The following is a 23,495-nucleotide window of genomic DNA, read 5'->3' on the forward strand; positions in this document are numbered from 1 at the left end:
TAGTCTCGAACTCCTGAGCTCAGGTGATCGCCTGCCTCAGCCTCCAAAAGTGCTGGGATTACAGGCGTGAGCCACTGCGCCTGGCCGAGCCTTCCTTATTTCTATCAGCATTGCCCAGAGACTGCTCTGAGGCCAGCCATTCTGTGATAAGAGGCCCGTGTGGTCAGAGAAGGCTCCCCTCTCGTTTGGGGAATCTTAGTGCATATGCTTACAGTTCAGCTTCTGAACAGTCACACAGTTAGGACATCTATATGAATCTTTTATCCAATATTTAAATTGCAAATGTTTTCTCCCGTTCTGTTTTGCCCCCACTTTTTTTTGAGATGGAGTCTCAGTCATCTGGGCTGGAGTGCAGTGGCACAATCTCGGCTCACTGCAACCTCTGCCTCCCGAGTTCAAGTGATTCTCCTTCCTCAGCTTCCTTAGTAGCTGGGAATACAGGTGTGTGCCACCACACCTGGCTAATTTTTATTATTTTTTAATTTTTTGTGTTTTTTGGTAGAGACAGGGTTTCACCATGTTGGCCAGGCTGTTTTTTTTTTTCTTTTCTTTTTTTTTTTTTTTTTGAGATGGAGTCTCACTCTGTTGCCCAGGCTGGAGTGCAGTGGCGTGATCTTGGCTCACTGCAGCCTCTACCTCCTGGGTTCCAGTGATTCTCCTGCCTCAGCCTCTCGAGTAGCTGGGATTATAGGCACCTACCACCATGCCTGGCTAATTTTTGTATTTTTAGTAGAGATGGGGTTTTCCTGTGTTGGCCAGGCTGGTCTGGAACTCCTGACCGCAGGTGATCTGCCTGCCTTGGCATCCCAAAGTGCTGGGATTACAGGCGTGAGCCACTACACTCAGCCTTAAATTTTTTTATGTTTAATTTTTTCTTTTTTTGAGACGGAGTTTCACTCTTGTTGCCCAGGCTGGAGTGCAATGGTACAATCTTGGCTCATTGCAACCTCCGCCTCCCAGGTTCAAGTGAGTCTCCTGCCTCAGCCTCCCGAGTAGCTGGGATTACAGGCACCTACCACTATGCCCAGCTAATTTTTTGTATTTTTAGTGGAGACAGGGTTTAACTGTGTTAGCCAGGATGGTCTCGATTTCCTGATCTCGTGATACACCCACCTCGGCCTAATTTTTTGTATTTTTAGTAGAGACGGGGTTTCACCATGTTGGCCAGGCTTGTCTTGAACTCCAGATCTCAGGTGATCCACCCACCTCGGCCTCCCAAAGTGCTGGGATTATAAGTGTGAGCCACTGTGCCCGGCCTTTAATGGGTTTAATTTTTTAGGGACAGTGTCTTGCTGTTGCCCAGGCTGGAGTGCAGTGGCGTGATCACAGCTCACTGCAGCCTCGAACTCCTGAGATCAAGCAATCCCCCTACCTTAACCTCTGCAGTAGCTGGGACTACAAGTGTGTGCCACCACATCTAGCTAATTTTTAAAACAATTTTTTTTATAGAGGCGGAGTCTTCCTATGTTGCTTACGTTGGTCTAGAACTCCTGGCCTCAAGCATTCTTCCCACCTCAGCTTCCCAAAGTGCTGGGATTACAGACAGGAGCCACTACAGCTGGCCATCTTTTAGAGATCACACCACTCCAGCCTGGGTGACCCTGTCTCAAAAAATGAAGAAGTAAAAATAAATAAAAAATGAATCTCTGAAAGATAACAGTGTTCCTCAACATTACTGTCATCCCATAGCATACCCAGAAAACTTGACAACAATTCCTTAATGTTGTAGGATAGGATCTTGTATTTGAGAATTTAAATAAGATCTAAGAATAAAAATATTATTACAAAATTCAGCTAATTATGACAGTTCTTCAGTTTTCTTAATTAGCCTCAGTAAGTTCCTCTACTTGAAAAAATGTTACTCCCAACAGTACCCTCAATCCCATGAGAATCAAAAGTGCTCTTCCAATCCCAGCATTCTCAGTCTTACTTGAACAGGTTTAGTAGTGGCATTTTAACCATAACCTTTTTTCCACCCTGCAAAACTTGGTCTTTCATTTTCTTTGACACACACATCCATTTCCAACCTTTGCTTAGTGTATAAAGTGAAAGATTAACTTACGACTTTTGCCCTCAATTTTTAGTGAAGAGAGAATTTGGGGAAAATCCTACTCTTATCTGAGATTACATAAATGTTCACAGAAACTTGGAAAAATGAAGAGACCCTGCCAGTGTATCTTCTCTTGCAGCTCTTCGGTGGTGCAAGCTGTGGGTCCCTATCCTGTGTTTGGCTGACTACGCCTGCCCTTCTGGTACAGTACTGGGGGTTTCAGGGCAGGTGAGCAAGGCTGCTGAGGGAGAAATGGAACATAAAATTTAGAGACTGAGGCTGGGTGCAGTGGCTCACGCTTGTAATCCCAGTACTTTGGGTGGCCAGGGTGGAAGGATCTCTTGAGCCCAGGAGTTTGAGACCAGCCTGGGCAAGATGGTCAAACCCTGTCTCTACAAAAATACAAAAATTAGCTGGGTGGTGTGGCTCATGCCTGTTGTCCCAGCTACTTCGGAAGCTGAGGTGGGAGGATCACTTGAGACCGGGAGGCAGAGGCTGCAGTGAGCTGAGATCATCACACCATTGCACTCCAGCCTGGATGACAGAGTGAAACTTTGTCTCAAAAAAAAAAAAAAAAAAAGAATTCGGAGACTGAAAGACACTGGAGAGATAACGATACTGTGAACAGATGTTCAGTTAGAAAGAGAGTCTGTGCTGCTCAAAATAGAGGAGATTTGGGGTTGAGCAGACTCCTTAACTGTGTGTTCCGAGGCTTAACCGTAAGCTTATACATTGTGACTCCACAAACGAGATGGTAGACTTTGATTACATGGGCCTCTTATCACAGAAATGGCTGGCCTGGGAGGGGTCTCTGTGCAATGCTGATAGAAGTAAGGAAGGCTCAGAGAGATTAAGTAATTAGCCCAGAGTAATGAGACTAGGTGCTAGCATGGCCAGGTCTGGAATGCCAGAGACCTGGAACAATTTAGTTTAAAGGGAAGTCTCCCCCTGGGCATCCTTCACTGGAGTCCCATGGGAAGACCTCTGTCCCTTCAGCCAGAAACCCTTAGTCCAATCCAAGGTCACTTTACATTTTCAGACCTCCAGTATATTCATCTGGGAAGTAGGGATAGCAATATCCTGTTACCAGCTGTATACCAGCTGATAGAAGGAGCAGCTAAAATGGATGGGTAAGTTGTTTATCAACCTTGAATTCTGATTTTGTTGAATTTTCTTTTTGTTTTTTTGAGACAGAGTCTCGCTCTGTCATCCAGGCTGGAGTGCAGTGGCACAATCTCGACTCACTGCAACCTCCACCTCCCGGGTTCCAGCAATTCTCGGGCCTCAGCCTCCCAAGTAGCTGGGACTATAGGTGCACACCACCATGCCCGGCTAATTTTTGTATTTTTGGTAAAGACATGGTTTTACCATGTTGGTGAGGTCGGTCTCAAACTCCTGACCTCAGGTGATCCACCTGCCTCGGCCTCCCAAAATGCTGAGATTACAGGTGTGAGCCACCGCGCCCGGCCTTCTCTGTATTTTCTTGAAGTTTGCTGAGCTTCCTTAAAATCCTGAGTTCTCTGCAAGAATAAGGATGATGACTTATCGTGCCTCTCACTGGTGAGGTCCACCTTTTCTGCAATTTTGAGCACAGTGCAAGGCCTTGGAAAAGCTTTGTTTCTTGAGTCTTTCAAAGAAGAACAATGACATTAGCGTTTCTGGGAGGGCTAATGGCTGTGCTGTGATGGGGCATGGATGCTTTCTCAGAGGTACTTTCCCCCTAAGCTTTAGGCACGTCTGACCATTTCTTCTGCTTTGGTCTAGTGCTTTCCTCATGATTTAGACTCTGGATGAAGGTGTTTTTGAAGTAGGTTTCCTTACTGCTGTCATCCTGTGTCACCTCACTCTGTGTGGCCTGGAAGTGCAGGGTTTCAGGCCTGGCTGTGGGCGGGCGTTATATGACAAAGGGTTCAGCGTCCCCTGCATCTGGTATGATGCCCTCTCTGGTTTCACCACCTTTAGTCATCATTTTACTTGGGGTGTGGACATATTTGTTCCAGGAGCTTCCCCACCCTCTACAACTTATTGGAGGGATAAATTGTCCTAATGTTTTCTTCTGGTGTTTTTAACCATGAAATCTTAGACCTGGAGTAGATTTGGTTACCAAATAGCCTAAGGAGGGAGGCCATAATATTTGATTTATGTAAGATCCAGGAAATGAGGGAAGGTATGGTGCCATGAGCTGTGCTTCCAGCCAGACCTTATTAACTTTCACAATTCTTTATGCAAAAGAGACAACTTCCAGGTGTTGCTAATGGAGGTATCTCATGACCTAGAGACAAAACCAGGAGCAGCTTCTTTCTATTTCTCCAAATCCAAAAACGATTGCTAGGGAGTTAGACCATGGCCCAGCTCTGCTTTGAGAAAGGGAATTTTGCTTTTGAGATGATTGAAGTACTTTAAATTCCTCAGCTGAGAAATGAGAGATGTACAGATAATGAGACACACGGAGGCTTTGTCGCATCAGACTTCATGAGCTTGGAGAACATGCAGGTGCTCTTCTGACCTCTTAGCTGTTTGTCAGGTTTCTATGACCAGGCAGGTGTTACCAGCAGTAATGTTTAGGGATTCAGCTATATTTTAGCTTCATTTTTATGATCCTTTTTTTTTTTCCAGACAGGATCTTGCTGTCACTCAGGCTGGAGTGCAGTGGTGTGATCACAGCTCACTGCAGCCTCAACCTCCCTGGATGCTCAATTGATCCTCCTACCTCACCCTCCCCAGCAACTGGGACTACAGTCATGTGCCACCACGCCCGGCTAATTTTCGTATTTTTTTTGTGGAGATGGAGTTTTGGCATGTTGCCAGACTGGTGTCGAACTCCTGGGCTCAAGTGATCCACCCTCCTTGGCCTTCCAAAGTGCTGGCATTACAGGCATGTGCCACCACACCCAGCCAGGATCTTCTCTTTAGTCACGTCTTTATCTCTTCATTCATGTAACAATCTTTTCTTGAGGGCCTGCTTTGTGCAAGGCATTATGCTTGGTCCTGTGAGGGATATGGAAGTGAACATTTCACATCTTACCCCTAAGTTGCTTACTTTAGAGGAGAAGGTAGGGCTGAGAAGAAATATCTAAAACATAAAGTGTGAAATGGCTTTGTTGAGTTTATGAGTTGCAAGTAAGAAGTGAGTGGATTTTCCTATAAAAGCACAACCAAGATGTTTGCTTTCTGGACAGTGAGAATGCCTAGAGCACCCAGAACTGCTTCTAAGGACTCAGAGAGAGTTGAGATGCCTGTCATAAAATGACCTTGCTGTTAGCCTTTTTCTTGGGTCAGCCACCATTGTATCCACATTCCCACTTAACATAGACCATGTCTCTCTTTATCTCACCCAAAGTTTAAATAACAGTGAAAGATGAAATCAGATTGGTGGAGACCTGGAAGCTTAATTTTCCTAATGGTTCTCTTTCCAAATTACATCTGGCCGAGGCAGGAGGATCACTTGAACCTAGGAGTTAGAGACCAGCCTTGGCAACATAGGAAGACCCTGCCTCTATAAAAATTAAAAAAAATTAGCCAGGGCCAGGTGTGGTGGCTCACATCTGTAATCCCAGCACTTTGGGAGGCTGAGGCAGGCGGATCACCTCGGGTCGGGAGTTTGAGACCAGCCTGACCAACATGGAAAAACCCCATCTCTACTAAAAATGCAAAAATTAGCTGGGCATGGTGCGCATGCCTATAAACTCAGCTACTCAGGAAGCCGAGGTAGGAGAATTGCTTGAACCCGGGAGGCAGAGGTTGCAGTGAGCTGAGATCGCGCCATTACACTCCAGCCTGGGCAACAAGAGCGAAACTCTGTCTTAAAAAAAAAAAAAAAAAAAAAAAAAGGAAAAAAACTTAGCTGGGCATTGTGGTAATAGTCTCAGCTACTTGGGAGGCTGAGGTGGGAGGATTGCTTGTGCCTGCGAGGTTGGAGGCTACAGTGAGCCATGATCACACCACTGCACTCCAGCTTGGGTGACAGAGCAAGATCCTGTCTCAAAAACAAAAAGCAGGCCTGGCCAACGTGGTGAAACCATGTCTCTATTGAAAATACAAAAATTAGCTGGGCATGGTGGCACGAGCCTGTAGTCCTAGCTACTTGGGACGCTGAGCAGGAGAATTGCTTGAACTCAGGAGGCAGAGGTTGCAGTGAGCCGAGATTGCGCCTCTGCACTCCAGCCTGAGCGACAGAGCGAGACTCTGTCTCAGAAAAAAAAAGCAAAAAACAAATTACATCTGAGTGTGTTTCATGTAGTTGATGTGATCAACATCCCCCCTTTTGTTCTTATTCCGATCTTTGGTTTGGAGAGCAATTCGTGAGGAGGCATGAAATGTATCTGGAGACAGCTATGAGCTGCAGCCTGCTGATTTTCATGTAATTCTTGGCTACTTGCCAGTAGGGTTGGGGTTAAACTGTTTCCAGGGTAGGAAAAACACGAACCTAGCATTTTGGTATGAAAGCAAACAAGGCTGCTTTGTACTTGATGAAGCTCAAGTTGCAGATCCAGTGAGAGCCCATTAACTATTGGTGAAGGCCCACTGACAGTGGTGAGTTTCAGAGACCCCTGCACATTCTAGAGATAGCAGCGAATGGTTGTGCAGCCTACGAAAGTAATAAATATTTCTGCAGTGATTGTCAACAACAAAATGATTTTCTTGTTTGGGGGGTGGGGAGGCAAGAGGCAGAAACCTTAGGAAGCTGTTGCAAACCAGTTTCAGCTTCTGCTACTTTTATTTCTTTCCATTTAAAGCTGGGTGCAGTGGCACATGCCTGTAGTCCCAGTTACTCAGGAGCCTGAGGTGGGAGGCTCACTTGAGCCCAGGATTTTGAGGCTGCAGTATATTATGAGTAAATAGCCACTGCACCCCAGCCAGGGCAACATAATGAGACCCTGTCTCTCAAAAAAATAAAAGACTGAGGCTGCACCAATGACATGGGGTGGAGTCAGGAACCTAGGACTCTTTCTGGCCCACTTTGGAGAGCAGGATTCTGTGAGGTTGAGGTCAATGACTGGGAAAGCCCCAAAGTTCTCATCTGTATCTTCCTTCCACCTCCCCCAACCTCTGCAATAAAACGAAATCAACTCCAAGATTGACCATATTTTAGTAGTAAATATCAAACAAGCAAAACTAGGGCCTAAAATACTCCACTAAAATAGAAATTCATATATTTGATATTCATGCTGTTACTGTAATCATCAGAAAGAAAAACTGTGCTGGTCAAAGGTACTCACTCATTAGATGTGTACATGTGTAGGGCCTTGACATTCTACCCCCAACTAATCTTTGCGTCATCTTTTTCTGCCTTTGGACGTATGCCCCATGCGTCCTTGTTTCCATACTTTCATTCATGCTCTGCTCTGCGTAGTGTGCTCATTTTATCCACCGAAACCCTACATATTATTTCAGTATCCATCTCTGGGGTTTTTTAGTTTGTTTGTTTGTTTGTTTGCTTTTTGAGATGAATTCTTGCTCTGTTGCCCAGGCTGACATGCATTGGCATGATCTCGGCTCACTGCAACCTCCACCTCCTGGGTTCAAGCGATTCATTCTCCTGCCTCAGCCTCCCAAGTACCTGAGATTACAGGCATGTGCCACCATGCCCAGCTAATTTTTGTATTTTTAGTAGAGACTGGTTTTGCCATGTTTGCCAGGCTGGTCTCGAACTCCTGACCTCAGATGTTCCACCCACCTTGGCCTCCCAAAGTGCTTGAGCCATTGTGCCTGGCATTAGTTTGTTTTTTTTATCCTTTTTTTCTTTTTTTTTTTGGCACAGAGTCTCGCTCTGTCCCCCATGCTGGAGTGCAGTGGTGCAATCTTGGCTCACTGAAAGCTCCGCCTCCCGGGTTCACGCCATTCTCCTGCCTCAGCCTCCCAAGTAGCTGGGACTACAGGTGCCCGCCACCATGCCCGGCTAATTTTTTGTATTTTTTAGTAGAGACGGGGTTTCACCATGTTAGCCAGGATGGTCTTGATCTCCTGACCTCGTGATCTGCCTGCCTCAGCCTCCCAAAGTGCTGAGATTACAGGCTTGAGCCACCGCGCTTGGCCTCTTTTGTTTTTTAAGAGAAAAGGTCTTACTCTGATACCCAGGGTAGAGTGCAGTGGTACAATCACAGCTCACTACAACCTCAACCTCTTGGGCTCAAGTGATCCTCCTGCCTCAGCCTACTGAGTAGCTGAACCTACAAGGTGTGCGCCACCATGCCTGGCTAATTTCTTAATTTTTGTAGAAACAGGGTCTCCGTATGTTGCTCAGGCTGGTCTTGAAATCCTGGCCTCAAGTGATCATCCCACATCAGCCTCCTGAAGTGTTGGGGAACCACTGTGTCCAGCTCTTGATAAAATTTTCTTTGAAAATAAAAACCTTCTTTGGCCATTCTGTCCCTCAACAGCATCCCTTGTTTGTTTTCTTTTTTCTTTTTCTTTTTTTTTTTTTTTTTTACTGGAAGCTCAGAGGATCATCCAGCATCTCTTCTTTGAGCTCTTCTTGTGTCACTGTGTTTGTCCCCTGCCTCACCATGTTTATCATAGAGTGTGTATGTTTGTTTCTGTGTAACTAACTAAATAAATCCTCCAGGGCAAGACTAATTCATCCAGTAGTACATCTTTGTTATCCCCATAGCACATCCTGGGTGGACTGGATGCAACTGTAAATATCAGGTCACAAGTAAGGGGGAAGTGACAATTAATATCTAAATCCTATCTCCATGTGTGTCCAAGCCATTTTGGAGTCATACAGACCTGGTTGAGATTCTGGCTGCACTGCCTATTAGGTGTGTGTCCTTGAACGAGTTACCTAAGGTCACTGTGTAAAATATGAGATGTCACCATCTGTTGGAATCTTCCCTCTTTGAAATACATGATTTGATGTTTAGCAAAGGATTACATACTGCAGTTAAGAACCATTTACCCAGCTCTCTTTCCTGAAAGACTCAGTAGTAGGAAAGCACCATGGGTTTTTACGGATACCTTGTGGAAGAGATAAGCTCTGTGACTTGTAAAATGCCTTGTCCTGCCCAGAAGCAGGAGAGGTGTGTGTTTTCTTGCCTCGGCAGGCCTGCTACATGCCTGCCTTTGTCCAGCCCCAGGACATAGATAAAGCTAGTGTTCTTGGTTTCTAGCAGTTAAGCAACCTTTAGTGTTTCTGCCTGGCAGAGTTCTGGGTTTGGGATTTATCCCCTTGCGTTCCCCAAAATAATTACTTCAGGATCCTTTTGTTAATGCCTAGCCTGACACCCATGACATGAAGATGTCTCAGTTTAACTTTTATTGTGACACTCATGTTGGTTTGAGGTGTGAGTTAGTATTCATTCTCTCCTTTCTTGAGTTAGAACTCTTAAGGCATTAAATGGGTGTGTGCCCAAACTGGAGAAAGATAAGAAAGATCTCTTATCTTAGACATTCTGTGTCTGCCCAGCAGCCTCTGCTCGAAGCTCCTGGAAATAAAATGGCCTTACGCCTGGAGATTATCTCCTACCCTAGAAGCCTGGCAGTTACTGTCCTGTTCTGACAAACTGTCTTTCTTCAGATGCCTTGATTGTAAAATAAGATACCCTTAGACCTTCAGCCCTAGTCGCCGTTAGCCTCAGTTGACCAGATGACATGGCTGTGGGAGCAGCTCACCAGGTTCCCAAGAGCCACGGCCTAGGAAGGTCTCCAGCCTATTCCTTGTATGTGGATCTGTTGTGCATTAGGAACAGATGAGAACTTTGGGGCTTTCCCAGTCATTGACCTCATAGAACCTTGCTTTCCAAAGTGGGTCAGAAGGACCCTAGGACCCTGACTTCACACTCCAGAACACCACCATCATATCCAGTGTGCATGGCAGTCTCATAAACAGGGTTCCAGAGTGCTGACCAGGGACCTGCCTGTCTGCTTAACATTCACCTGACCCTCAGTTCTGGTTTTTGCTGTTTGTTTTTTCCTTGTTTGTAACTTCTGATATTGTAATATCTGACGCCTGTGTGATCATAAAGGAAAGAGCCTGTGGAGCCAGAGTCTTCACTCAAATCCTTGCTGTCTCACAGCCAGCTGTGTGACCTTGGGCAAGTTACATAAACCTCATTTGCCTCCATTTCTGTAACTGAGTAATAGGGATAGTAATAGCCACATCATAGGGTTGTTGTGGCTTTGAGATGTTGGTTAGATAGAGTTCTTAGCATGGAGTCTGGCTCATGGTCAGGGTTGAACAAATGATTATCTCTCCCCTACCCCACCCCAGAATTTAAAGATTATGAATATATAGACTGCCTACAAAAATGTTGCCAAAAGATACTTAAACAAATTTACTACAGTAAAAGAATGAATTCAGGTAGCTGTGAGCATATATGTTGTTGCAGTATGTCTTAAATTAATCCGGTACGGCACAGTGGTTTGTGCCTGTGATGTCAGCATTTGAGGATGCTGAGGTGGGAGGATTGCTTGAGGCCAGGAATTCGAGACCAGCTTGGGCAACGTAGCAGACTCCCTACTTAAAATAAAATTTTAGGGAGGCACGATGGCTCAGTCCTGATGTCCTGGCTTATAAGGAGGCGAGGCCAAGCGTTCGAGACCAGCCTGGGCAACGTAGGAAGCCCTCATCTATAACAACAGAAAAAATTTTAAATAAAAATTTAAAAAGTTAATCTGAGGCCAGGCATGGTGGCTCATGCCTGTAATCCCAGCACTTTGGTTGAGGTCAGGAGTTCGAGACCAGCCTGGCCAACATGGTGAAACCCCATCTCTACTAAAAAGACAAAAATTAGCTTGGAGTGGTGGCATACACTTGTAGTCCCAGCTACTTGGGAATCTGAGGCAGGAGGATGGCTTGAACCTGGGAGGCAGAGGTTGCAGTGAGCCAAGATCGTGCCACCACACTCCAGCCTGGGTGACAGAGCGAGACTCTGTCTCAAGAAAAAAAAAAAAAAGTTAATCTGAATCCAAAGGGTAGTATTTCCAGCAGTACTATCTCTGGGGGTTCTCTGAACTGCGGAGGAGGAGACTGCCTCAGTAGAAGGATATCTCAGATGCTGCTTGGGGCCATAAGTAGTTGTTAACCTGCAACATTTTTTTTTTTTTTTTTGAGACGGAGTCTCGCTCTGTCGCCCAGGCTGGAGTGCAGTGGCACAATCTCAGCTCACTGCAAGCTCTGCCTCCCGGGTTCACTCCATTCTCCTGCCTCAGCTCCCGAGTAGCTGGAACTACAGGCGCCTGCCACCACGCTGGCTAGTTTTTTGTATTTTTAGTAGAGGCGGGGTTTCACTGTGTTAGCCAGGATGGTCTTGATCTCCTGACTTCGTGATCCACCCGCCTCTGCCTCCCAAAGTGCTGGGATTACAAGTGTAAGCCACTGCGCCCGGCCTTTTTTTTTTTGGACAGTCTCGCCCTGTCGCCCGGGCTGGAGTGCAGTGGCACGATCTCAGCTCACTGCAGCCTCCATCTCCCAGGTTCAAGTGATTCTCCTGCTTCAGTCTCCCGAGTAGCTGGGACTACAGGTATGTGTCACCATGCTCAGCTAATTTTTCTATTTTTAGTAGAGATGGGGTTTCCCCATGTCGGTCAGGCTGGTCTGGAACTCCTGACCTCAGGTGATCTGCCTGCCTTGGCCTCCCAAAGTGCTGGGATTACAAGCATGAGCCATGTCCAGCCCTTTTTTTTGAGACAGTTTCGTTCTGTCGCTCAGGCTGGAGTGCAGTGGTGCGATCTTGGCTCACTGCAACCTCTCCCTCCTGGGCTCAAGTGTCCCTCCCACCTCAGCCTCCCGAGTAGCTGAGACAACAGGCATGAGTCACCACGCCCAGCTAATTTTTGTATTTTTTGTAGAGATGGGGTTTTGCCATGTTGCCCAAGCTGGTTTTGAACTCCTGGGCTCAAGCAATCTGCCCACCTCAGCCTCCCAAAGTACTAGGATTACAGGCGTGAGCCATGGTGCCCAGCCAACCTGCAACATTTTGACAACATAATCCTGCTTAATTCTAATTTAGTATGACTGCCTTTTTTTGTTTGTTTTTTTTTTTAAGTTGGTGAATTCAGCATTGAATTTAATTCTGCATTGGCAGGCAGATGACTAAAGTCATTTGAAGAAGGATTTACCCTACCTTTGGCTCATCATGTATGAGGCTGGATCACGTACATAGGAGAACCCATTTTTTCAGGCTAGCAGAAATTGTTAATGATCATCTTGCTTTTCAAATGGCAAAGCTGACTGCTTTGTCACTAGGTTGTAGTAATATTTGTATAACATGGCAGAAAGTGAACTCACTTTCCTGGAATGCCTGAATTTGCCAACTCAACCTCTTTTTCTCCTCACCCCTCAGATATCAGTGCTTAGTGAACGTTAGTGAGGGGCTGTAGGCCCCTCACTAGGACAAATTTATTGTCCTAGGTTGGGGGTTATAGATACTAATTTGCAAGAATCATTTCTGACTTACATGGATCATGCCCAGCACAGTGCCACTACCATGGAGGCCTTGGATAAGTATCATGAAAGAAAATTGTTGCAGAAAATGAAAGGAAAGATGAAATATACTTGCTTTGAGTCCTGGACAGTGTAATTAATTTGTAGCCGAGGAAGTTTTTGAAAAGTAACTTTTCAATAACTTTGAAATAACTTTTCAATAACTATTGAAAAGTAAGAAAGAAGCCGTTGTCAGCAGTCACTATTTTAGAATATATTGTATTTAGAATATATTGTATTGTACTAGGTGTAATGCCTTGGGTTAAATGCTGCCTTGCACACAGGAATTTATAATCTGGGAGAAGATAAAAATAGACAAATGCTGATTAGAAACATTGTCTCGGATAGCATCATAAAAGGATGATTCATTAGGAAATCAGGAAGTCTATAATGCAATTTTGATCATTTAGGTTGTATTTTTACAAGTTTTTTTTTGGATTTCTAGTAATTTTGTTGCAATTCCACTTCTTCTGAGATCATCACTGATGAATATTATTTAGAATTATGGGGCAAAGCTTAGTGGCTCATGCCTGTAATCTTAACACTTTGAAAGGCTGAGGCAGGAGGATCACTTGAGGACAAGAGTTCAAGCCTGGACAACATAGTGAGACCCTGTCTCTACAAAAAATAAAAATTAAAAAAACTTAGCTGAGTGTGGTGGCGTGTGCCTATAGTGCCAGCTTTTTGGGAGGGTGAGGCAGGAGGATCACTTGAGCCTAGGGTGACAGAACAAACCCTATCTCTTAAAAAAACAAAAAAACAAAAAAAAAAAGGAAGGAAGAAAAATATGGAACACTTCATAGCCCATTGGAGCAAGGTTTATTGTGTGTTTTGGTCATAGTGGCATCCCCAGTGCCTAAAACAATGCCTGGCACACTGTAGGCATTCAGTGAGCGTGGAGTGAGTGAATGAATGGTACACTTATGCCATGGAACTCTTTCTGGAGAATTTCAGGTGCCAGTCTGTCTTGTTAGATCAGTGCAGATTACTTTGCCCATGAGGGGATGAGGATGCTGTTTCCATCAGTTTGATTGCCAAAGTTAATGCTGCGTATGTTTTGTGGTTCTCAGTGGTTGCCAGGGAACCAAGGAAGTGAAAGGAAGGGGTTGAAAGCAGCCTCATTGCTGTTCCCTGGGCGGCTGTGCCTTGATGTCCAGCCTCGTCTGTATGGCAGTTTGGCCTGGTTGTGAGAGTGGCGACAAGGCCTGGGATAGACTGACCATGTCTTGAGAATATGTATGTGCTGAAGAATGGCTTCCCAGTCCCCAATCACCGGCAGCAGCAGGAGCCACTTCTTTTACACATCAGCCACCTTTTCCTCTAGCAATGAAGCTGTGATCCATTCTTTTAGTGAGTCTCGAGGAAATGGCTCAGCCAGTTTGGCACATTCATTTTCTTGTCAGGAAAGTCGATGTGACCTTGACCGTCAGTGGGGACCTGTGGTAAACACGTTGTGTGTCTGGCTGGATTCTAATGATCAAACAGTACTTTTGGCACCTCACTGTGCTGTTGTACGTGTCATGTGCTCCTAATTTATTGTCCTAGGTTGGGGGTTATAGATACTAATTTGCAAGAATCATTTCTGACTTACATGGATCATGCCCAGCACAGTGCCGCTACCATGGAGGCCTTGGATAAGTATCATGAAAGAAAATTGTTGCAGAAAATGAAAGGAAAGATGAAATATACTTGCTTTGAGTCCTGGACAGTGTAATTAATTTGTAGCTGAGGAAGTTATTGAAAAGTAACTTTTTGTAATCCTACCACTTTAGGAGGCTAAGGTGGGCAGATCACTTGAGCCCAGGAGTTCAAGACCAGCCTGGGCAACATGGCAAAACCCCATCTCTACACAAAAAAACAAAAATTAGCTGCGCATGGTAGCACGTGCCTGTGGTACCAGCTCCTTGGGAGGCTGAGATGGGAGGATCGCTTAAGCCCGGAAGGCAGAGGTTGCAGTGAGCCAAGATCATCACACCACTGTACTCCAGCCTGGGTAACAGAGTGAGACCCTATCTCAAAAAAAAAAAAAAAAAAAAAGTAACTTTGGATTTATAAAGCTCCTCTGAAGATTGTTCTCCTTGAGTCATTTCTGGAAATCCAAACCCAAACATGGACCTTTTGTGCTGTGCAAGTGTTGTCTTTGGTAGAGGATTCAGGCCCAGGGAGAGCTGCTGTGACCTGCTGTTTCAGGGAGGGTAGCCAGAAGGGATTTGGCTTACACCACTGACTAGGGAAAGTCAGAGCAGGACACCATCCCCAGGGCCCTTGCTTGTGCAAAGCTTGCGTTAGAGAACTCTTTTCTCCCTGAGCTGAACTTAGTGAAGAAAGCACGACAAACCTAAGGCGGTGAACTTTTCCTAACCAAGAGTTGGTTTAAATATAGATGACCTGCCTTTCTGGCAACTTGGAGGCTGCGGTGGGACTTGTTGTACCTTTTATAAGACAAGTGAGGAAAGATGTTGGCACCTGTATTTGCGCAGTTTGTTTATGAAATATAAACTCTCCGGTGGAAGCGAGGGCTCGAAAGGTCAGTGTCCAAGGTAGCGTGTCCTACCTTAGCTGGGGAAAAGGTGCCTCTCCAAGCCCCCCTTGCGAATTGCCTCATTCCCTAGAGAAAGTTGGGACAGCCAGACTTCATGTCCTATTATTTACTGAGCACGGACTCTGGCAGGGTTGAGGGTGGAAAAGTTTCTGTGAAACTGACAGACACTGGACTTGATTTTCTTTCCCAGGGAGGAGAAACAATACTCTAGGAGCTACAAAGTCAGTCCTTATTCAGAGCAGTGTTCCTCTTTTCAGCTTTAGAGACTTGATTTATGTACCCTGGAGCCTGCTTAGAGCCAAGGGGTTGCAGCAGCCTGCTCCCATCTGCAGCCCCCACCATCCTCCCACAGTCGGCTCTGGCTCTAGGTGGGTCCAGGGCTGGGCATCGCAGGTCTGCAGCACATCCTCCTCAGTATTCCAGCGCAGCTGTCTGAAGTTTTTTCTGCTGCGCCTGAACTGATGTCATTTCCCCCTTGGCAGACAGCTTCGGCTTTGCTGCGTCTGAGATATGTCACGAGAAGGTGGGGGTGGGCCAGAGACAGGCAGGGGGAGTAGCGAGGAGAGCAGGAGACAGTGTGCCTGCTCGGTCCCAGGACTCTGTTTACTTTATCTGCTTTGCTAAAGAAGGCCAGTGAACCAGGACCACTGCGCACATAGGCCCACCAGGGGCAATGCTCATTCCAAGACCTTAACTTTTAAGAGCCCTTTGTTCCAACGTTAGTGTGGACGATGCTCTTGCAGGATGCCTTTCCTTTTGGGTCTTAGACAGGTAATTGTTTCTGCACGGATCGGGTTTGGAAGGGAAGAAGGGGTGGGAGCTTGTTTATTGTACTACTGCTTTGGGTGGAGGGAATATTTTAGCAAATGCCTCTTGGTTAGACCAGGCCAGCTCCCACACAGAACTTTCCAGTCTCCCTTCTTGTTTGCTAGTTGCTCCTTACTTTCAGGGCCGCCGTGTTCTTAACCCTCTACGTCCCCGAGGTTTCTCTAGGGCTGTCCGGTTCTGATTTTCCATCAGACACTGTAAAACTGCTTTGGAAACTTCACGGAGAAACAGCTGAAGAATGGGGCTGGGGAAGGGGAGAGGCAGAGTGCGATTCTTGCTCCAAACCCCCTTTTATTCCTTCTCCATTTTGATTTGGCTAGTTAGTGGAGATTTCCTCACAGTCCTCTGGTTCTGAAGGGACTCTGTGTTGGGGGTGGGGTGAGGGCTCCGTTCTTCTTTTAAAGGAAAGGCTTTCTTCCTTTCAAGCATGTGCCTGGGGCTGTGCAGCTGAGGGACATCCCGGACACCTCAGGGGAAGGGGTGTGGAATTGACCCCATTTTGGCCTTACTGACCAATTTTTCAAAAAGACCCCTGTGGCAGAGACTTGATTGTTCGGTGAGCCGCCCTTTGAAGTGGGGGCACTGCATTCATTCCAGCCGGTAAAGCAGTGTGGAATGAGAGAACAGTAGCAAGCCACCAACTGCTGTCTGCTGAGAACACAGCTGTTGCCAACTATTTGTTCCAGGGCTTCTGAGAGTCGGACACCCCCACCCCCTCTTCGTCTGAGAGGCATGTCTGTATCGGAATGTGTAACTGTAACCAGCAGCTGCTGGCTGTAAGGGGTGGGGAGGGAGCACACACCCTCTGCTGCCTGTTCCTGGGTGAGGAAAAGCCACAGATGAGCTCACAGCAGAAGCCCTAGAGGGGAGCTGCTAGGGACCACTGGTTGCCCTCACTCTGAGAAAAGTGCTAGGTGGGCAACTCTCCCTTGAGTTGCCTACAGTTCTGTTCAAAGGAAGCTCCCCTGAAAAGCCCCAAACATTCCATGACAGCTCTTGTTATCTTCAGAGTGTTGCGTTGACACAGCTGATGGGCAGAGAGGTGACCATTCTGAACATCCCTTCTGCCCCCACAAGAAAGGCTGTCCTTTTTTTTTTTTTTGAGATGGAGTCTCACTCTGTTGCCCAGGCTGGAGTGTAGTGGCGTTATTGCAGCTCACTGCAACTTCTGTCTCCTGGGTTCAAGCGATTCTCCTGCCTCAGCCTCCTGAGTAGCTGGGATTACAGGCATGTGCCACTATACCCGGCTAAGTTTTGTATTTTTAGTAGAGACGGGGTTTCGCCTTGTTGGCCTGACTGGTCTCGAACTCCTGACCTCAGGTGATCCGGCCACCTCGGCCTCCCGAAGTGCTAGTATTACAGGCGTGAGCCACTGTGCCTGGCCAGAAAGGCTGTCCTTTTAACCTATGGGCAGAATGAGCCCTGGAGAGGATTTCAAGCAGTGTTGGAAATAGGATGAAGCTGGATGAAGCGTCTTATGCTGTGTCAGCAGGCTGGGAGGGTGAAAACTGCCTAACAGAGTGGAAAGAGTGGGCTGGATGTTGGAAAGACCTGCGTTCATATCCCAGCTTCCCTGAGGTCTTGGGCAGGCCCTTAACTGTTCTGAACCTCATCTCTGAGGTCACACAGAGATTCCACGAAAGAATGTATGTGAATGTTAGCACCTTTGCTGGTAGAGAGTAGACTTAACTCTTACTTTGATCTACTCATTCCCAAAGGATGCAACACTGCAGGGGTGCAGGAAACCAGAAGTGAAGGGACTGATACCTTGACAGGAGGCAGCCGTGCTGGGCAGGAGCCCACAGCCAGGGGAGTGAGCTCTTGCATCTGTAGTCACTGACAGCCATTGTGCAGTGACGTACAGCTGGGAGGCCCCCTCTTACTCTACCAAGACACTGTTAATCTTATATACTGAGGTGGCAAGAGGGCAAGGTCTTGTGTCCAGTTACTTGGACATGTAGTGAGAGAATGAAGCAGTGGGTAGCATTAAACTCTTCAAGGAGAGTGAAGGATTGCGATGGTTGTTGTGGGGAAGATCTGAGAGGATCAACAGCAGGTAAACCTTTAGCTCTTGTGTCTGAACAGTTGCCTGGTGGAAGGCAGAATTTAGAAGACCTCTGAAGGCCCTTCCTGAAGGATTGCGATGGTTGTTGTGGGGAAGATCTGAGAGGATCAACAGCAGGTGAACCTTTAGCTCTTGTGTCTGAACAGTTGCCTGGTGGAAGGCAGAATTTAGAAGACCTCTGAAGGCCCTTCCTGCCCTAGGCTTCTGTGATTCAAACCTTGCCTGTACAATCTTGGAGTAGTTTTTGTTACATATTTTGTATATTTCTAGTATTTTGTGTCAGACAGTGTAACTGTGTTCTTTATTGGAGCCATGTAGAAGCCAGCCTTCTAAAGATCACTTGGTGATAATTCTGTTTAAGAAAAAATGACACATAATGCACACACACACACACACACACATAAAATTCATCTTTATCATACATATGTATGTACTTCGATTTATTTTTTTCCCTTAATCCATATGATTATTTTTTTCCCTTAATCCTGTGTCTTATGTGGTAGGTTTATTCTGTTTGTACAGAGGTGCATGCTGAGGCTTAGAGAAGTTAAGCCATTTTCCCAGCATTGCTCAGTTGTCTAGAGAAAGGGTAATTGAAGATGTTTGTTGCTGTTTTTTAACTTGAGTCTTTCCCAAATCCTGGATTTTTCTCACTACCTAGACTGTGCGGCTCAGTGTCTGAGAGTAGAGTATGATTAATGCATTTTTCTCCTTGGGGCATGTTTCTTTCTAGCCTGCCTAGGTAGGAGATAAAATGCTGCTTACCCCTTAATCCCAGCTTTTCAGGAGGCTGAGGCAGGAGAATCGCTTAAACCCAGGAGGCGAAGGTTGCAGTGAGCCGAGAGGCCCCACCATTGCACTCCAGCATGGGCAACAAGAGCGAGACTCCGTTTCAAAAAAAAAAAATCATTCTTGTTGAGTCTCGTTCTTGTCACCCAGGCTGGAGTGCAATGGTGTGATCTTGGCTCACTGCAACCTCTGCCTCCCGGGTTCAAGCCATTCTCCTGCCTCAGCCTCCCAGGTAGCTGGGACTACAGGCATGTAGTCCACCACACCCAGCTAATTTTTTGGGTATTTTTAATAGAGATGGGGTTTCACCATGGCTGGCCAGGCTGGTCTCAAACTCCTGACCTCAAGTGGTCCGCTCGCCTCGGCCTCCCAAAGTGCTGGGATTATAGACGTGAGCCACCAGGCCCAGCCAAAAAAAATGTAGATTCTTTATGTCTGGGCCAGGGCCCCAGAATATGCATTTCTGTGAAGTTCCCCAGGTGTTTCTGACCCAGGTTGTTTCCGGCCACAGTTTGAGAGACTGTCCTCCAGAGCTGGGCGGCATGGAAATAATTACAAGCCAGCATGCTGAGACTACAACAGAGGAACGCCCAGGGAGTGGGAGAACAGAGCGTGGGGGCAGGTATTTGAATCAGGCTAGGAGAGGCTTTCCTGAGAAGCCGATATCTGATCTGACTCTTGAAGGATGAGTAGGAGAGTTTACCAGACATGTGAGTTGGGGAAAGAGCATTCCGGACAGATCAGATGGGGAGAGTTGTTTTTGTTTTCTCCTGCAGATGACAAGGGAAACTGTCATTCATCTCTTGAGTCTTGGCATTGAATTTGCCTGGGGCAAGATAAGGACCTTAGTTCACCAGGTATGGGTGTCTTTTATGGATACCAAGAAGGAGGAAGACCTCAGGGCCCTTCTGTCTAATAATGAGCATGGCATGATTTCAGTGTCTGTAAAGGGCAGATAAACTGTAGGATGTATTAGTTGTTTCATGCAAGGGACAGTTAGACAGCTCACGGAAGCTACAGTGTTGACTAAAAAAATGCTTTTTGTGCTTAGATGAGCCAGAGCTCAGAAGAAGATAGTCACCTGCTGAACTTTTTGGGTATGGCACTATATACCAAATTTTAGATATAACAAACAATTAGGCATGCTATCTCTTTATTATCTGACAAGATCAGAAAATAAGTTTTCTGGTTAAGAGAAATTCCATTATGTGTACCTAACAAAGGGATTACTAATTTTCGGAGAACAGTATTGCAACAGAATGTTCTTAGTCATGATTTGAATGAATTCTATTTCATGTTCATCCAGAAGGTGTTGATTGGGTAATGCCGAAGGTTTCTTAGGAGCAACACTCAGCATCTGAAAAGTCCTGTGCACCTGTTCTACCCAAAGCATGTTGTGGATACAAAGAGGTATAAACTCCATCCCTGCCCTCAAGGGGTTTACAGTCAGGTAGGGAAAGTAGAATAAGTGCACAGGTAATGAGGACATTCTGCAGGTGGTAGCAAATGACATTAGAAAAGAATAGAATGCCGCAGTTCAGAGGTGTGAAGAGGCAACCCTTCTGCAGGTAGCCCTTCCCACAGTCCAGTCCAGTAGTATCAGTTGTTGTACTGTAGGTGCTAGGTGTGTGGAAGGACCAGTGGGTGGTAAGTTCTAGTTCATGGAATGCAGGCTAGATCCATTAAGACACTGATTTTACATCTTGCACCTTGGAATATTGCCTTTCTCAGTGGGAAAGACCCATTGTCCCCGAAGTTGTCCACACCAATGAGATGGGATGATCCCTGATACTGGAAATGAATAATACCCATCAAAATCCTCTTAGGGTCCCTTTTCCAGGCTGGAATTTGTCATGGAAAGAGGCACAAGGGGCAACTCCTGGCCCAAGGGGCTGTTTGTATTTTTGAAAGGGTGAGCTGGTCCCTGGGCTGATGCCGAATGTGACAAGGCAACTAGAATGTTGCATGGTACTTACTCCCTAGGCATAGGAAGTGGCTTAGCGTCTCACAAGGAGAGCACTGAAAAGGCTGTGTGATAGCCAGCTAATGCTGCAGGGTGCGAGCCATGACTGCGGAGAGGGAAGGAGGGGAATTGCCGGCTTCCAATTTAACCCCTCAACTGCTGAATGTTAGCCAGCATTGACTTGGGGTATTTATTATTTCACCACAGCGGCCACCCATGAGGGAGGAGGTCTTATCTCCTTTTTGCTGTAAGGAAACTGAAACCCAGGGAGAAGTTATCTGTTCCAGAACCCAGGGCTAATGTGTGGCAGGAGGGGCCTGGAGTGCAGGTCTTCTTGGTGTCTGTATGCCCCTGTCCGTTGCTCTGGCTTGGTACCCATATCCACAGTCCACTGCAGGCCTCCTCCTCCCTGCCTGCTCTGTGCACAGCAGAGGACCGAATGTTGACTACCAGTTGCTGTTACCCTCGGGCCCAACGTCTTTCCACCAGGTTGAGGACAAATAAAGCAAGATCTTGCTTGGAAGGGAACTAGCTGTATATAGCAGCAAACACCAAGGTGACACTTGTTTGTGCTACCAAAAGTTGAACCCAGAATCCTTATCTAAACTGATTTGTGAAAGTCGTGTGACAGCTCCACAGAACACCTCATTTCCCTACTGTCACCACAGGTGAGAAAGGTGGTGCTTACGCAAGCCCTTTCAGGTTAATTTTTTTTGGGGGGGGGTGGGGGGAGGGATGGAGTCTCGCTCTTGCTCTGTCACCTAGACTGGAGTGCAGTGGCGCCATCTTGACTTACTGCAACTTCCGCCTCCCGGGTTCAAGGAATTCTCGTGCCTCAGCCTCCCAAGTAGCTGCTAGCACCTGCCACCATGCCCAGCTAATTTTTCTATTTTTAGGAAAGATGGAGTTTCACCATGTTGGCCAGGTTGGTCTGAAACTCCTGACCTCAGGTGATGCACCTGCCACAGCCTCTCAAAGTGCTGGGATTACAGGTGTGAGCAACTGTGCCTGGCCTCAGGTTAATTTTTGAACCCCCAACCATCTCTGTTGAAAGAAGTTGCTTTTTTTTTTTTTTTTTTTTTGAGGAACGTGGCTTGTTTTTCATTGCATCTCTGTTATCAGAGCAAAGAGAAAGCAGTGTACTGGACAGTAACTTAGTGGAAAAGACGACTGTGGCTGCTGATTTTGAAACATTTTCCAGGATGGAGCCAAAGAAAACAGTCACTTCCTCCAGTGATAGCCCATGAGTTTGACCCGCCCCCTCCCACCCCTTTTCCTTGAAGAGGTAAATTTTAGTCCAGGAAAACAGAATACTTTGGGGCTGTTTAAAAAAATGCTTTGAAATCCCTTCTTCTGCCCTAATTCCTTAGCACTAGTAAGATACTAGTTTCTTACCTCTTCCTCCCTAGGGCTTCTTGACTCTTATTTCTTGCTAATTTGTAGCAACAGTGGGTTGAAAGAGCCCTGATAATGGACCTGCCTGAGCCATTTCTGTGCCCCTCTGTAGCCATTGTTTCTCTGGGCAGAGCTCACCTGAACTTGAACCCCAGACCTCACAAGAGGCTTCTATTGCTGGTTGCTGGAAATGGTGATAAAATCCTGTGAGGGGCGGGGCAGTGCGGGGAAGGAGACTTGGCTTTGGGAATGGCTGGAGTGTGACACACTGACTTCTTTTCCTGAAAGTGGCTCAGGGTTTGCCGGGACTGTGTTGCACATAAGACTTCGGTTTCCCCAGGCATTGCATCAAGGAGGCCAGAGTATTTATTATTGTTTGGTTTTCTTGCTTAACACACAAGACTTAAGGTTCTCCCAACTGTGACGCATGGTCTCGATGTGGTTTCAAATACTGTCCAATTGATTTTGTGGTTTCCATCGAGGGTTTGAAATCCCTGGTTACCCACCAGGCAGGCAGTGGTGTGAATACCTGTGATCTCCCACCCCTCTGGGTGTGGTTCTGGAGTGCCGTAGGGAGGTTAGGACAGGCTGGGGCGGACTGCCAGCGCAAATAGAACGTACAGTCATTCCTGCGTCTCTGTGTAAGGTTCCAGATTCATGGGCCAGGCTCGGCTTGTGCTGGGTTACTGTAAACCAGGATGAGAGAGCTACAGCCAGAGAGCCACGGTTCATTCTCGCACTGGTCATGCGAAAATCACACCCCCACAGCTTTGCCTTAGGCTTTGGAGGACCCCTTCATGCTGCTGCTTGTACCATGTAGCTAAGAGGCACGAGGGACGACTAGCTCCTATGGTTACTTGACTCAGCGGTCGCTAGGTTCAGGACTTTGTGAAGGATTTTTGGCCAGGGTAGGTATGCTTGTGAGACTGACATCAGTCCTGCCCACGGGGAATTTAGAGCGGGCTGGTGGCGGGGAGTCTGTGAGGCACTCGGAGAACAAGACTGGCTAAAACATGGTTCTGTACAAAATATTGTGCTGCAGTTTGGCTAAAACAGGGGCTCTAAACTAGGGACAGTTTTGCCCTTCCCCCACAGGGGACATTTGGCAGTGTCCAGACATGGTTAGCTGTCACAGCTAGGGGAGTAGGAAGTTGCTACTGGCATATCTAGTTAATAGAGGCCAGGGATGTTGCTAAACATCCTACAATGTACAGTTCAGTCCCGTATGACAAATAATTACCTGACTCCAAATGTCAGTAGGGCTAAGGTGGAGAAACCTTGGGGTAGAAACCACAGACTCATAGTAGTCCACTCTGCTTGGGAAGCAGGAGTCACAGGACTGAGGGAAGGAGTACCATATTGTTTTAATAAAGGGGAAATAGGTAGACCTTTCCTGCTGCCTTCTAAGCAATGTGTGTTCATTATCTGCCCAGAAATTTA

General features: G+C 46.5%; 1 protein-coding gene across 4 annotated transcripts in view; it reads left to right on the plus strand.

Moving 5' to 3' along the window:
- Positions 1–23,495, plus strand: part of WBP1L (WW domain binding protein 1 like) — a 76,242-nt gene that overhangs the window by 17,213 nt on the left and 35,534 nt on the right. Inside the window, 1 exon segment of one of the 4 annotated variants that reach the window (NM_001132605.1) lies at positions 2,190–2,278. The exons of 2 other annotated variants lie outside the window; for them this stretch is intronic. In NM_001132605.1, coding sequence (NP_001126077.1) covers positions 2,190–2,278 — 89 coding nt within the window. 4 annotated transcript variants of the gene reach the window in all.

The sequence above is a fragment of the Pongo abelii genome, chromosome 8 (assembly GCF_028885655.2).
Source record: "Pongo abelii isolate AG06213 chromosome 8, NHGRI_mPonAbe1-v2.0_pri, whole genome shotgun sequence".
In the NCBI taxonomy this organism is placed as follows: Eukaryota; Metazoa; Chordata; class Mammalia; order Primates; family Hominidae; genus Pongo; species Pongo abelii.